Below are 16087 nucleotides of genomic sequence, written 5' to 3' on the forward strand. Positions count from 1 at the left end.
TGGGTTTCCGGGATTCTGGGTAATCACAAACATCCACCCCAAAGCCTGTGCTAGCCCTCGCGGTGGCATAAGAGGTGGCCGCTTGGCGGCTTTGGAGTTCCTAAATCCTCACACTCCCAACTTTCTTCTTGCCCCGGAGCTCTTGGACTAGGAAATGAAGGCCACTTAGAATCTGAGCCAGGGAAACCCTGGGACTGAGTCCCCTGTTGCCGCTGACATGAAGAGCCAAGGAAGAGAACTGGCAATGGGGTAAAGTGTCCGCATTCTGAGGATTTCACAGGGGCCAGAAAGTATGAGGGGACTTTTCAAGACCACAGAGCCAGGACCTGGGCAGTAGACGAGGAACATCATCTCACTGCGCTGCTCTGCCCCTGCCCAGATGCCCACCACCAGGAAGGAATGATGAGCTATGGCAAAGCTGTCAGAGGACAGAGATCCCGGGACAGAAGACAGGAAAATGGGAGAGGCAGACCCTGTGGAAACAGCCACAGGCCTTTGGGGGCCCTTTAAGATGCCCCTGGTGGGGGAGTGATACTTAAAGATGAGGGACAGGTGGGCTTGCCATGAGTGCTGGTGTTTTGGTCAACTGGACAAGCTACGGTCATTTGGGAAGAAGGAAAGCACCTCAATTGAGAAAATACTTTAGTCATCCTGGCCTGTAGGCAAGTCTGCTTTTTTTTTTTTTTTTTTTTTTTTTTTTTGATATGGGAATTTTAATGACGGATGTGGGAAGGCCTTAAACCCCTTTGGTTCCACCCCTCAGCTAGCACTCCTGGGTTGTATAAAAAAAGCTGATTGAGAGCAAGCAGTGTTTCTCCAAGGCCTCTGCTTCAGTTTCTGCTTCCAGCTTCCTGCTTGAGTTCCTGCTGTCTTCCCTCAGGGATGGACTGTGGTCCGGATGTGTAGGCCAAGTCAGCCCTTTCCTCCCCAAGTTACTTTGGGTCAGAATGTCTTATCACAGTAGAGGAAGCAAACTAGGATGTGGGCTGTGAGCACACTTGGCAACTTCTTCTTAGGGTTTTCCTGGCATGGTGCTCTAGGCCCACCAGGCGGCCACCATTGCTTCTCTGACAAGTGCAGGTCCAAGCTCTGGAAACTGGAGAAGCTCTCCATGGCAACTTAGATGCTTCTTAGGGGGAGAGGCAGGGATAAGGATGGACATGCAGGTGTGTGGGTGTGTGTGTGTGTAGAGCTAGTTTGCCTTTCTGGGAGCTCAGTTACTCAGATCCAGTATTTGAGGCACTGACTGAACTTTCAAAAGGGCTGCTTTTGTGCTTGGCGACAAGAGGGAGTGGGGTGTGGTCAGGAAGAGTAGATAGCATCGATGGGGGAAGAGCATAAATATGACAAGAAAGGTCCTCCAACCTTTCAAACCACCCGAAGTCCACCCAGGACCCTGTGTTGGACCTTCTTCCATGCTTCATAGTTGTCCAGTTCAAGGAGCCTAGAATTTCTTCACAGGGGTAGGAGATGGCCATGTAGCTAGCCAATGCCAGGAGTAAGGACACTGCAGAACCTCTTCTCCAACAAGGCAGATTCTGAGTTGGGTCTCATGGTAGCAAAAAGAATCCTTTTGGGAAGATCTTGGCCCTAAATGAGCTCTGACCTTTCCTAAGTCTGCCCTGGGCATGGAAGTAAAGATCACCACTCATTCCAAGAGACGTGTGTTGGCTGGGAAGCCCAGGGGTAGAATGCACGCCTACTGAGAACTGTACTTTCCCCAATCCCAAGGTCACTGGCAGCTACTAAGGGCCGTGTGTGTGTGTGTGTGTGTGTGTGTGTGTGTGCTGTAGAAACACCTCAGGAGAGCTGCTCTCTTACTCTCTCCATTGTTTTGACAAAATACTTGGCAAAAGCAACTTCAGGAAGAAAGGTTTATTTGGTTTACAGTTCATCATGGCAGGGAAGTCAAGGCAGCATGAGCTGCTGGTTTCTGTGAACTCACAGCCAGGAAGCAGAGCGGGATGAGAGCTGATGCTGTGCTCCTACCCCTCCCCTCCCCTGCTTTTATGAGACATGGTCTCACTGTGAGGCCTGCCTGCCTCTACCTACTGAGTGCTGGAATTAAAGGCTCATGCTCCTATGTGGGCCTGTCTACACTGGGCCTGCCTCCTCCAAGAGAGCCCATGCTGGGCAGCAGAATCAGCATGGGAGGGGATGACAAGTCCGGCCCCTTTGAGTTGGCTGCCAGCTAAGGCTCATGGGGTGGGTGCTTACTATGTCCCGAGGCAGCTGAGCAGCTTTCCTGCCAGAGCAGCCACCAGGCTTCCCATTCTGCAGTTTCCTAGGGCGTCCGGAGAGCCTCAGCTCTTCCCTACCTTCTGTCCCTCCCAACTGGCTCTGCCATCTAGTGGGACTGGACAGAGCAACAGGTTCCCTTGAGCCACTATTTGCACTGGGCAGCACCTGAAGGAACAGGGGTCATTACTTCAAAATTCAGTCACAATCAGAGCCTTGGATAGGTTAGACCAAAATATTGAGAGGTACAGCAGGAGGTTGGGGGGCAGGACCAAAGTCTGACCCTGGAATTCAGCTTTCCTCACCTAGTGCAAGTCGGAGGAGTAAGCTCCCACTCTTGCGGTTTATCAGCAATCAACATAGGTTGGCCCCCTCACCGGTCTGAACTCAGACATTCGGCTCTGTTTCTCCTGGAAGCTGCAAGGGCTGGACTATTTCGGGAGGTTCTAGCACTTCAAGCCACCCCAGGGCAGGGCAGTACGTTAGGGGATTAGGGACCTCTCTGGTTGGCTAAGTTACCCCAAGATGCTCAAGGATGAAGGCACAAACAACTCCGACATAGAAAGCATTTACTCTGGCTTTTGCAGTCCAGATGTGGAGGAAGGGCCCTGGAAACCCCTGTGAATAAATGAACGCAAACGTGGTGCCTGGGGCTTCCACATCCCTAGGGAAGCCAGTTAGGGGGATGTGGGTAGTACACAGGGGCTTTTGCTACCCTTGTACTCCAGTACCCCTACACAGCTGCAAACAAGGGTGTCCCTTGTTCTCGGAGCCTTCCCTACCCCCCACTGCTGCTGTGATTCTCCTGTCATGGACCTTGGGATAGGAGGACTGATTAGGTCTAACCCAGAACAAGCCATTCCTGCACAAGATCAGTCAAATTAGTTTTAATTTTCAGATTCCTTTGCTCTCATGCATGTGGGGAGGAAGAAGCCAAGCCCTGGTAAATATACGTGGTGACAGAGATTTAAGCCATTGCAAAGACTGTACCCATTCTACCCAGCTTGTTCCTTTTGACTCAGACGGCCCCCTGAGGGTTCTTGGGGGGATTCAGATGGAGAAAAAAAAATCTTGGCTCATCCAGGCAATGAGCAGCCAACTTAGAAGCCAGTCAGGGGGCTGAAGGTGAGGTGAATGAAAACCTGGCAAGGTTCTTGAGAGAGCAGCACCATCCCAGGATCCTGAGGAAACGCAGTTCGAACGGCTCCTTTTTGTCAAACTGAGCGTGGCCTTGCCTGCTGGGTCTCAAGTCTCCTTTCTGTGTGGCTCTGCCCCTGAGAGCTTCCCATCGTCAGATGGAGAGGCTCCAGGAACAAACAGCACTTGGGGGAGGGGGAGCACCTAACCCCAGACTGGGTACACATGTGGCTCCCTCAGGGCGGAATCCCTTTATTTATTTACTCAAGTCCCCGTACAAATCCCTGGCCTGCTATCCCCCTAATCAACTGAGCTCCTGATCCTTGCTCCCTCGATCACGGTGGTGTTCTCTGCATGATTAGCTGCTGGTTCTCCAGGCATTTCTTCAGCTTGTCTTCTGTCAGGGTCAGCCGCTGTTCTAGAATGGACACTGTCTGCAAAATAAAAGGCGTCAGGCTCAGGATGGAGGGCCCACCTTGCTGCCCTCACCATCATTAGAAGCTGCTTCAGCCTGCTACCCCAAAGGCTGGGTGCCTCACTTCCCACCGACGGGCTCTGCCTGGCCTTTCATGCCCTCTGTACCAAGGCAGCTGGCAGGTCTCACAGCCCTCAGTCATTCCCCCAACACAACCACGGAATTTTGAACCCTAGTCTGGTACTCCTGCCCATGGCGCTGCCCTTCCCTCTGTGCTGAGGGCACTCTTTCCGAGGCTGGCAGGGGGTAACGCCGGGAAGTGAGGGCCCCCTTCCCCCAGCCCAAACCCAGACTGAATCCTGTGAGGACAGGGTGAGACAGTGCCACCTGGGGGTGAGCATGAGGGTCATCACTGGCAAGTGACAATACCACATGGAACCATTTATTTCCTCACACCCAGCACAAAGGCTGTCTACACTGCTGGTCACCTGAGGGTACGTGTACTTCACGGACCAAGACAGTCTTGCAGACAGGGCTCCACAAAGGTTGTGAAAACCTGTCTGCTTCTCCTGGCTTGGGGCAGTGTCAGTAGCGGGCACCTGCACACTTTGCAGAGGAACTACCCATCCCTGGCTGTCCCGCCAGTCACGCCTACCCTAACACTTGCTAGGCTGACTCTGCTGGTCACTTCATTTCCACCACTGAGGGTTGCTGAATGCCCACTGCATACACAAAGGCCACATCAGCCACTGAGGATAAGGTCACTGTAGGCAAAGCCACTTGGAGCACAGCAGGCTTGGTTCCCACTGGCACTGGGAAGGTCAGGTAATTTTAATAGAGATGGCTCTCAAGAGATATTGTCCCAGCCGGAGCGGTGGTGCAGTTTTAATCCCAGCACTCAGGGAGGTAGAGGCTGTCATATCTCTGTGCGTTCAAGGCCAGCCTGGTCTACAAAGTGAGTCCAAAACAGTTAAGGCTACACAGAAAAATCCTGTCTCAAAAAACCAAAAAAGAGATATTGTCTCATTTCCTGAGGCTCCATGAAGGCTCGAGCCTGATCCAGCAGAAAGGAAGCTTTCATACACTTAATAAAATATTTTGGGACATTGTGGGAAAGCGCTTCCCCTTCAATGAGCTATAAATTCTCATAGCATCCTGAGTGGATGTCAGCTCTCACAGACTGCTCCGTCTGATGGCTGGCCCCTTCTGAATGAGCTGGCCAAGGATAGGAGGACTCTTTATCCTAGGTCTTAGGATAGAACCTCCAAAAAAAAAATAAAAATAAAAAATCCCTGCCTGTGGAACATTAACTGGACCCCCAGAGGCAGAGCTAAGCTCAAAGAACTCATCATGTCCCCAGGTTGGCCAGCCAAGGAATGAAGAGCGGTTCTGCGTCTCGTAAAAGTGGCAGTGGAAACAGCCCCCGGCTGGCCTGGAGCAGCATTCCTGGAAGTTTCCGTTGGCTGCTGGGAAAGTCGCACTGCCAAACTCACTCTTCTTCCAGCCCCTTTCTGACAGACAGTCGGGACTCAAGGCCACAGTGGGGGAGCCTGGCTGGTGGCATTTCCTTTTCTGCCTACTTCCCCCCTTTACACTTTTAGCAGGAACCCAATTTACACTGGGGGCCTCCACTTGGTTCCATGGTGGGGAGGCTGTACCTCAGCCCAGCAGGAATGTGGTCATTAAATATGTCTATATTAGATTAAATTGAATTAAAAAGCATCCTCTGTTTAACAACTCACTAATGGAGGTCACTGGAGACACTTTTGTTTGCAGGTCTGAAGGGGTACTCTTTGTAGTCTTGATGTACGTACTCCAGACTAACCTTAAACTGTTGGCAATCCTGCCTCAACCTTTCCAGTGCTGGGATGAGAGACATGCACACCATGCCCAGAAAGGGCACCTCATGTGTGCCCCTTGTACCTGCATCTCCCCCAACTACTACTCTCTAGCTTCACTCCCTGCCATCTTTGCATCTGGACTACACTTCCTGGTCCATTCTGCCCCTGAGTCTATTCTGCCAAAGGGTCAGGTGGCAGTCGCCACCAGGGATAACTACCAGGCTGTTCCAATATACATTTGAGCTTAACTTGTTTTGCGCCTTAAGCATGGGCTTGGGCAGGAGAGGCTGTTTAGATATCTGTACATTAGAATGCTGTCTGGTATCCTCTGCTTCATTTTTTCCCCTTCCATGACCCTACTCTAAAGAAACACACAAGTTCATTTTTACAGAGAACAATGATCTCCATGATAGAGCTGGACCCAGGGAACCATGTTGCTAACTTCTGCTGCAGTATCTTAGGGTGAGACCGTAACTCACATTAATGTGGATTGAATAACCCTCCCAGAAACATTCTAGATTTTTCTTCTCTTTCTTTTGTTTTGGGACAGGGTCTCCTGTAGCCTAGGCTGACCTTGAACTGAGGACGGCCTTGATGTTTTTTTCTGCTTTTTTTTTCTCCTAGTGCGAGGATCACAGGCATACATGAGCCACCATGCCTGATTAATGCCCAGTTTGGTGTTGGGGATCAAATCTAGGGCTTTGTGCATGCTAGATAATTGTACTCTCCCAACCCAGCTTTTCTTCCAAAGGAGAGGGTTTCCCAGCAACGGAAAGGCCCCTAGGATGCTACTCAGGCATCTGAGTAGCAGATTACACACACTCAGCCTGGTGATGTAGCTAAGCAAGCCCTTGGAAGGGGTCTGCATTGGTCAGGATAGGTTGCCACTTTGCCAGGACCTAGAGGAGGAAGGAAAGAACATCTGGGTGGCATGGAGGACATCTGGGGCTTCCTTGGTAAGGACGAACCTTAGGCCACTTCATGTGGCCTTTGCGTAGTGTGACTTTCCCCTTTGGTGAGCACGAGCCTACACACAGCGTCGGGCATTTGGAGGAGCCAGTATTCATGTAGTGTCTCAGTGTCCGGAGGACAAGAGAAGTTACTGTTCCCTCTTAATGCCTGTGCAGGGGAGGCTGGTCACATGGGCAGCTAGCTGCTCACCTCATTTCAATCCCCTGGGTCCTACCCTGGCGAGCCTCCTGTCACAGAGGGTCTGATCTGGCTGGACTGAGACCTAAGGCCATATCTTACTCTCAGAGTATGAGGGGACATTAAAAGGATACCTGCAGTACTGGAGGCCCAATACTCCACAGTCCACCAGCTTTGACTCCTTTTTATACAAAAGCGGATGAGAACTGGCCTTCCAGCCCCTCCAGTGATCCATGCTGTCTCTCAATTTGCTCTGACCAGGAGAGCAAAACCCCAGAATAGTCCCTCAGATGGAAGTATGTCAGATCACGTCACAGGTGCCTGAGGGGGAGAGCACCTGTCACAACAATTTCTAGTCCCAATGTCTACACACCAGCAGCCAAAGAGAAGGCTAACCCTTGGCCGCTGTTTGTTCTGGCTGAGGCCTTTCAGAGATCCTAACTCCAGTTTGCTAGGGGACGCCCAGCAGCCTTGTCACATACCTGGTAGCACTGAGAAGCACTTTCCAGACTCTAGGCATCCCCTCCCCCAACCCCAGGCCTAGAAGCCATAAAAGCAAGAAAAAAATGTGGGCTGGGGGGATGGCTCCCCAGGTAAGCCACAAAAGACTGCCATTCTGAGTTTGATCCTCAGAATCTATGACTGAAGGAAAGAACTGAATCTCCAGAGTTGTCTGTCCTCTGACCTTTACATGCACGATGCAGTATGCACACGTTTGAATGTGTGTGCATGTGTTTAAATGTGTGTGCATCATACAGATACACTTTAAAAGAAGAAAGAGAAGGGGGGGGAGAAAAAAAAAAAGAAAGAAGAGCTAATGTTATCTTGTCCAGGAGTCAGTTGGCATACAGGTGCCCACGGTTCAAGGAGGCAAATGGCAAGCTTTCCAATAGCCAGGGGCTGTGCTGGCCTGCCTGCCCTCAAGTTATGCTGGGGAAGTGAGGCATGAGCAGGGGCTGGGGAGGAGCTCACCAGACAAAAGAGACAACCACAGGAGCTCACACTGTAGATGAAGGAGAGGGCCTCAGGCCCCACAGCCTGCTGATGTGGTTCTACCTTCACTCTCAGAGGAGCAGAAGAGGGTGTGAGATGATCTGGCTGCTGCCTGGGAATAGTCTGGAAGGGGCTTCATAGCTGTGGGAAGGTAAGGTGGAATCAAGAATGTGAGGGGAGGGGGTGGCTCAGACTGGATAAAGGAAAGCCCTGGAGGAAAGTAGACAGAATTAGAGAGCCCTCTGAAGGGTGAGCCAAGACTCAGGTTAGTGAGGAGAGACTAACCTGTTAGAGGGGAGACAGGGAGTGTGAGGTTCCTTGGAGAGGACCGAGGAGCCCAGTGGGCCTTGTAGTGGCCTAAGAGGAGGCACAGTGAGCAGCATGGTGTGTCCGAGTCAGTCCTCCCTGCTGGGACAGCTGGGGTGGGCAGAAACGGAGGGGATGGCAGTGCATCTGTAAGCCCCTGATGTAGGAAAGGGGAATCCAGTCTAAAGGACCAAGGGCCCTGCCAGGAGGCTATTGAGCCCTGTGGAAGATGGCCAGGGAGGGACTGCCCAATCTGGGTGAACTGATGGGAGGGAAGTAGTAAGGTGCTGGGGGTGAAAACCAAGGCTTAGTGAGAAGAGATGGGGCCAACCCTTGGCTCTGGGCAGCAGATGAGGATTTAGAAGCTGGGACCAGGGTGGGGTGGGGCTTCCAGTGTGACTCAGCCTGGGCTTCTGGAGGAAAATCCTCCTAGGATAGGCTCAACAATGGTATTCTATTTCCATCCTGATTTTCCTGCAAGGGGAGGGGAGACAGTGATCTGTCTCCCGTTAGGGCAACATTCGCAGGGCAAGTGCGCCTTCTCTCACTCACAGTTTCAGGCGAGTAAGACATTTTATGTAACACCCTGAAGGGCCTTCTAAACAGCCTAAAAGGAACTAACTTTAAAGTGACAGCCTTTATTTTTAGTCACCTAAGAGCTATGGTGATTCTCAAAGAAGCTGCACCAAAATGCCAAGCCTGAGATGTCTGGCACCCGGGCCCCCACTCCCTGTGGCAGAGGAACATAACACCAGGGTCGTTTTGATAGATGCTTTTCTGTACTAGCATAGTAATGAGGCATCTGTGGAAGGCCTGCTGAGATCCCAAGGAAGCTCTGGGACCCCAGACAGCTGAATCCAGCTCCTGTCTTGTCGTCAGCATGGCCAACAGCCCACCCTGTCCAGACCGTCTGCATGGCACAGAGCCTGGGCTTGGTATCTCTGTTGGCCCAAGGCTGAGGGGGGGACTCTTGGCTTCTTTGACTGGTGTGACTAGGATTCAGGCATGTGAGAGTACCAAGGGAAGCTAGGGCAAGGTTACAGGGCCTCATTGGTGGTCATACTGTGCCTATGGGCTCTGCACAGTCCCAGAGAAGAGTTCTCTGGGCATTTTAGGGAGGGTTGAGGAAGCCCAGAACCCTGAGACTAGACTTCTCCCCTTAAAAAAGGCAAAAGAGTGAAAAGCGTCAAGTATATGCTCTCTACCTGAGCTGTGGGCCTTTTATTTGTTCCTTCTCTCTCCTGATGGCCACCTCCTGTCCAGTCTCCTGTCTCCTCACCACTGACCGCCCACTCCCTGGCCAGGTTTTCCCAAGGTGGGCTTATCCTGCATCTTTCTACAACTCTTTCTTCTTAATTCTTGTTCATGTCTTCTATTATTCCACTTTTCACTTTGTGTTTGGGAGGAAGGCGAGAGAGCAGAGAATAGTGTACATCCGACCCACTGGGTGGTGCCCCTGACACAACTCACCTGCTCTGGGTGGGACCCAGGCTGCAGCTGGGATGGAGTGTGCCATCTCTGGCAGAAGACTGAAAAATGTTACCAGACAGGCAGACAGGCAGGTTTTGGTGCAGGATGAGTGGAGAGGCCAAGCATGGTTGGGTAGGAAGAGACAGTCGATAGAAATAAGGGATGGGGTGACAGTGGTGGCGGCGCACCAGGTGAGTTGTGTCAGGGGCACCACCCAGCACCGGGGATAGAGACAGGTGGATCTCTGATTTCGAGGCCAGCCTAGTTCTACAGAGCAAGTTCTAGGGTGGCCAGGGCTACACAGAGAAACCCTGTCTCAAAAACCAGAAACCAACAAGCAAGCAAGCAAGCAAACAAACAAAAAAGGAAGTTAGAGTAGGGGTCCCAACACCAGCAGCCAGAAAGGGAAGGGAAGGAGGAAGCTTCTACTTCCTATTTCCTGTAGCTGTGTCACTAACCACAGGGCTGACTAAGGTGCCATCAGGGAAGACAATATGGTGCTGGGACCATTACACAACTGCTGGGGGCTGAATGAATGCTAGTGAAGACCTACCTAGTCACCTGGTCCCACAAGCAGAAGAATGCAAATGTCCAGTCACAAACTTTCTAGCAGCTACTTAACCACGGGCACTGTCACCACCACCTACACAGAAGGCCTCTCTCGTGGCAGTTGGAGCCTAAAGGATCACACAACACTCCCAGAGTCCTTTTGACTCACTCAGGTTATCAACAGCTCTTATCGCCACACACTTGCCAGGCCCCTACCTCACGCAGCACAAGCGATTGTGGTTCCCGAAGGCATCTAGATGTTGCTATGGTCCAACACAAGTCTGGAAGGGCTGAGTTTTGTCAGAACTGCTCTGCCATCACTGATGGTAAGAGACATGTTAGCAGGAAGAAAGAAGTGAGCTACCTTGCCATCCTCTGGGGTTTAGTTCCTTTTTGTCCCACGACGCCCCCATCTCGGCTTCCTGGTGACTCCCTTTCCTGGGTCACCCTTGATTCCCATCCTTCCCACTGCTTCGGACACATTCCTTTTCTACCCAAGACTTCAGATTCCTTGGTGTGACACTCACACAGCACTTGTAGCCCTGTGTGGCAGGTCACTACTGCTTCCTAAGGACCAGGTCCAATTTTTTTCTCGCCTTCCTGGCCCCAGCTCACACTCGGGGACCTGCCTTCCTCTCCTTTCAGCATGTTGTGGCTGCAGCAGCGGTGTGAGCTCCTGGGAAATGTCACACTGATTCTTAGCAAGGAGCTTTGGCATGTGTGACAAAAGAAGAGGCTCCAGACGTTGATGGTCTGTGTTCCAATTTGAACTTGACCAGCTTGCAGACTGGATTTGGCTAAGTTATTCGACTCAGGGCTTCAGTTTTCTTGTATATAAAATACAGCTCTGAGAGCTATTGCAACACCCACTTAACAGCCCATATTTACAGGTACTGTTGGTTGGGAATGGGGTGCACGGTGGGTGACATGACGCCCCTAGCTCTTGCCTGGGTGAGCTCTGGGATACTGGGGATACCCTGGACATAGAAGGGGTTCGCTCAAGTCCCAACAAGGGTATCCTGTGGCCAGTCCCAAGAGGGTCTGAGCCATTGGGGCGCACGGAGGTCTGTGGCTTCTTACAGCTCCCCTACAGTGGAAAGCTGCTTTTAATCATTTCCAGGACTGTGGCTGCTCTGGGCTCCCCCAGGAGGTCTCTCTGGAGGGTCTTGGGTTCCCCAATCCATGCCCCCACCACCAAATACAGGATTCGGTTATTAGAAGCTAAGGGGTGCTACCTGCTCTAGGTCAGAGAAAATGGGTTCAGTTACCCTGGCACACTTCTGTGAGTAAAAGTGGCAGATCTGGGGGGAATGCTGTAGAGTTGGCCATTGGGTCCAAGAGCATGAGCCGGACTGTGCTACACACATCTAACTCCTTTGTTCATTTTTAAAGATAGAAAATGTGGAATTAATTTCCCTGCAGCATGGTTTTGACTCTACTCAGATTCTCAACATCTAAAACAGATGCAATACATGGAGAGTCTCTCTGCTGTGAGGTCTTGTGAGCTAGCAAATCAAAGGAGAGATGCTGGGTATGCAGCCATGTCAGCTCTGCCCTGTCCCCAGCAAGCGCCAGCCCCATCCTGATGCATGTCCCTATGTGTGCACACTCATGTACACACAGGAAGGCCTGCCTTGCTGATGGTGTCCCGGCCAGTGACATGTCAAGGTGACTAGGGGCTGGAGGGACCAGGCTGATGGTTTGAGTCCAGTTCTTCCCACCACTCAGGCTTTTGGTCATGGTCCACATCTAATGACATGCTGCGCAGCTCTGAGGGTGCCAACACTGGCCTTCAAGCAGCCTGTTAGTCAGTTGTCTTGTGTCCATACCGTAAGGGCAGTTCTGTATAGATCTTGTTCACGGACAAGTTCCAAGTCTTCCTGTTCCAAGACACTGGTGGCACTTACAAAGTACGTGATGGGCAAGTGCTGCATCCTGAGGGCTGGGACAGGGTAGAGAACACAGTTCCCCGACCAAAGGGCAGCCCAAGCTTGGTGGTGAGTCTGCCAGCAGAGCACTTACTTCACCTCAGTCCCTATGACAAGCTTGAAGGGGCGACAGGGGAGGGAGACGGGTGACAGAGAGCCACTACCCCACCCTAAGTGTGGCTCTCCACTGGCTGGCCTTGGGAGAACACACCTCAGCTCCCCCCAGCCCCACCCCTGCTTTAGGAGAGCAGAAAATGGGGGAAGACAAAGTCAGAGCTGGAGTCAAAGAATCTGTGGGTTCCTCTGTGCTACTTCAGTCCTGACTTGACGACTTACAGCTTCAAGGCCCAAACTCTGGAGGGAAGGAGTGGAGCTCCCCCCTTCCAGTGACATCTCTAATGCTGAAGTACCCAGGATCACACACAGCTGGCCCATAAAACAAGAATCTACAGAAATCCCTCACAGTCTTTCTGCTCCCCCCCCCCCCCCACAGTCTGCTGCAAGCAACACAAGCTTTTGGCTCCTAGAGCCCATGGGTCCAGGCTCTGTTTCACATTATCTCAGGGCTATAGGATTTCCCTCATGTTTTCGCCTGCCCCAGTCCCCATCTCTACTGAGGATTAGCTCTCTTAGAGAAGTACACACAACACTATTTTCTGTCATTGGATTAGCCACTGGATTAAGGAATTTTGACTAATTTACCTTCTCATGGCTTCATAGTAAGCCTTCTCAAATAAGCGCAGCCTTCCCTTAAAAGGAGAAGCCAGAAAAGAGCCCACCCCCAGCATTTGTACAGTCAGATGCTCGTGGGACCTGTGGAGTGCTGCTCACACAAGAGACGAGATCAAGTCACAGCCCCGCCAACACGGACCTGGGTTGAGGTGCCTCTCTTTGCAGCCATGTATGGCCCAGCTGGAAAGCCAGGTCTCTGACAGAACCTAAGGTGCAAGATGCCAGGCATGCCTGTTCAGTGGTTCTGCTACACTGATTCTACACTGAGTCCAACAGAGCTACATAGAGGCATGAACCTTGGTCACCTTTTGCATCCCCAAGCCTGGGAGACTGTTCTGCAGCTAAGAGGCTTGCAAAACTTCTGCAACCTGGCAAGCTGACTGCAGCTCCCGCCCAACAGGACAGCTGCAGGGACAGAAAAGGGCACATGCCATCAGGGTGGGTTTTCAGAAGCTTTCTCTGACCACGAGGGAAAAGCTGCTTCACTGCCCTGAGTTTTCTAGAGGCACCAGCTAGGCCCAGATCAGAAAGAGGCAGAGAACTGTTCTCAATCATCAAGCCAGGCGAAGCCCAACACTTGTACTTTCTCTTCTTGCTCCAGCCCCCAGGTGTGCAGAGGGATTGGGCTCACAGTACAGGTTCAGATCAAAGTGAGTTGAGCGGAATAGAAAGCCCGCCAGCAGCTCCCCCTGGCTTTGCTGTAATGGAACTTCGGCAGAGAGAACAGCAGCAGCCACGGGATCAGCTGTGGCTTGGTTAATCTCAAAGCAGCACAGGCCTGTCCTCAGCTGCCTGCCCTAAAGCTCCCACAGGCCCTTCTTGTGTGTGTTTGACCCTTCCTTTGGAGGCCCTTTGCTCATCTTTAAGCCCATTCTGCACCAGCCGGAATGAGGAGTCCACGCATGCGTCTCATGTGTCCCTGCCCCCAGCTCTTGCTCACCATCTACCAGCCCTCCCCACCACTCTAGGGCTTGAAGCCTCAGAAGAAATCTCATATGACCAACCATGAACATTCCCAGGCTCCAGAGGTAACCACAGCCATTGCCCAGCCCATTTCAATCTGCAGCTTCTTTGGGGGTGTGTGTGGAGGGGGTTATTTTTCACCACAACCACAGACAGGATGGAAGATGGAAAGCAAGAGATATCTGCCAGATCCACAAGGGAGCTGCCCCCCCCCCCCATGCAATAACAAACACGAGCTAGTTTAGAGTGCAGCTAATAAGCTGCATACCATGAGGGGAGGCTGCATACTGCCTTGACGGGCTACTTGAGGAGGGAAGGGCCACCCCACCCCCACCCTTTTCTATTGTAAAGTCACAGGAGCCAAAGCCAGCAACAGGGCTGGGGAGGAGCTGGACGTTCTTATTCTTCCCTTGCTAAAGAAAGGCATCAAGCCTGTCCCCACCACAGGCCACACCCTGTCTTGAGTCCCTTGTCTCCCAGGAAGTAACCTCTTAACAGAGAGAGTCTCTTGTCTCCAAAGCCCCAAGTGGCAGGGGCTTGGGCCATTCTGAATGGGTAGCCCATGAATGCCCGTATGGAGGGAAAGGTGACACACTCAGTCTGGACCGCCTGTGTGGAAGTTAGATGTGCTTGTTAGCAAACACTGACATGCAGAGGATGGTCTTGGTGGAAACAAACAAGTACCCTCTTGTAAGCAGGGACTGCCAGAAGGCACGCAAAGGGACTCTCTGTACCTACCTGACTAATTGGGTGTGGCATTCCAAGGAAGGACCTGTAGGGAAAATGGTGTAGCTACTTTAAAATCCAGAGTCTGTTCCTGCAAACAGCTGGCCTGCCTGGCAGAGGAGGACACTGAAAGCCCCGCAAAGTAGCCAGGGAGCTTGACCCACAGTGCAGTGGATGGGCTAGCAGTCTCCCCTTTCCCCATAGTGTGGAAGGAGACACTTTACCCCAGGAGCCCATTAAGCAGGGAACTGCCAGGACTTGGCAGGACAGAGTTGGTTAACGGTATCTAAATCCCCAAATCACACAAAAACCCTTGGTGTTGTTGAATGGTATCAGCAGAGCTCAGGGATCTGAACATTTGGCAAACTCATCTGCCAAGGAGCCCCAACTCAGTAGAGGTTGTATGGCCTGGTTCTTCTTGCTTTAATTTCAAATCTTAGATTAGAGCCCAACAGTCTCTATGAGCCATAGGAAACTGACTGTGACATCACAGCATGGCTGGGGCTGGCCTGAAGCACTGCATACTATTAAAAAAAAAAAAAAAAAAACAACAGTTGGAGCAAGAAGTTGCAAAATTTTCATGGCTTGGTATTTTTAAAAGCAGCAAGATGTGAAACTGGAGTCAAAAATAACTCTGCTGTCGGCTTCTGAAACAAAACCACCAAGCCGCTGGCTAAGCCTGTGCTGTGCTGCTGACAGAAGCCTCCCCGGCTCCTGGGTCACTGTCCATCCACATCTCCACACTCCACCCTGAGGAGAAACCCAGGGCCTCAAATGCTTAGGAGGGTAGTGAGGCCTCGCCCACCAATCCTTCGGGATTCTGAGTCCACAGCAGAACATGAGGGAGCCAGCGGGGAGCTGACTTGATCAAGACTCTAACTGCCTGCTAGCTAACTCTCCAGCATCAATATAGGGGCTCAAGAGGAAAGAACACGCAGGTCAGCGCCTGTGCCAGAGTCCCTCGGAACCTGGCATCAAGCAAGCAGGGCTGGTAGCCTTGAGTCCTACAGCTCTTGCTCTGAGGGACAGGCCTGGCGTGGCAGCAGAGCAGATTTCGCAAGGCCTAGTGGGAAAACATGACTCTACCAGAGATGCTGATGTCTGCTGCCCACGTCAAGACAGAAAGGTGGATGCTGTGTAGCACAGTGGTTACGTCCATGCTTGTGAGGAACAACATGGGAAAGTGGGGTGGCCAGTGTACGGTAATGGCAGGAATAGATACTGCTGCCCTAGAAGCCTCACCCTATAAAAAGCCCGAAGAAGCGAAGCCCAACCACAACGGCCAGGCCTTTCGGCTCTTGCTCCGGGCCTTTCCCTACTGAGGTGGAACCAGCTTTGTCAGCAGGAAAGACTCAGGAAGGCCCAGTTGAGAGAGTGGGCAGCCATAAGGCAACTGAATGTATGTTAGGTGTAGAGGTGATGGGGTTGAGGATGAACTCAGAGCAGAGTCTCCCAAGGGAGATCTGTGTGCTTTGTGGGTACATATGTAGTGGACCCCACTGTCAGAAAACACATGGCAGTACATGCCTTTCCTATTAGCACTCAGGAGACAGAGGCAGGCAGATCTCTATGAGGTGAGTTCCAGGCCAGCCAAGGCTATACACGGAAACCTTGTCTCAAAAACAAACAACCCCAAACAA

At 51.8% G+C, this 16087-nt stretch overlaps 1 protein-coding gene across 2 annotated transcripts in view; it reads right to left on the bottom strand.

The window, feature by feature from the left end:
• Positions 1-1860: 1860 nt before the first annotated feature.
• Positions 1861-16087, bottom strand: part of Poc1a (POC1 centriolar protein A) — a 70932-nt gene continuing 56705 nt past the window's right edge. Inside the window, exons 11-12 of one of the 2 annotated variants that reach the window (XM_021639893.2) lie at positions 14460-14493; positions 1861-3809 (exon numbers count right to left, since the gene is read on the bottom strand). In XM_021639893.2, coding sequence (XP_021495568.1) covers positions 14464-14493 — 30 coding nt within the window. In that variant the 3' untranslated portion in view covers positions 1861-3809; positions 14460-14463. The remainder of the gene's footprint in view (positions 3810-14459; positions 14494-16087) is intronic. The other variant, XM_021639892.2, reaches the window with a different exon arrangement.

The sequence above is a fragment of the Meriones unguiculatus genome, chromosome 6, assembly GCF_030254825.1.
Source record: "Meriones unguiculatus strain TT.TT164.6M chromosome 6, Bangor_MerUng_6.1, whole genome shotgun sequence".
NCBI lineage: Eukaryota > Metazoa > Chordata > Mammalia > Rodentia > Muridae > Meriones > Meriones unguiculatus.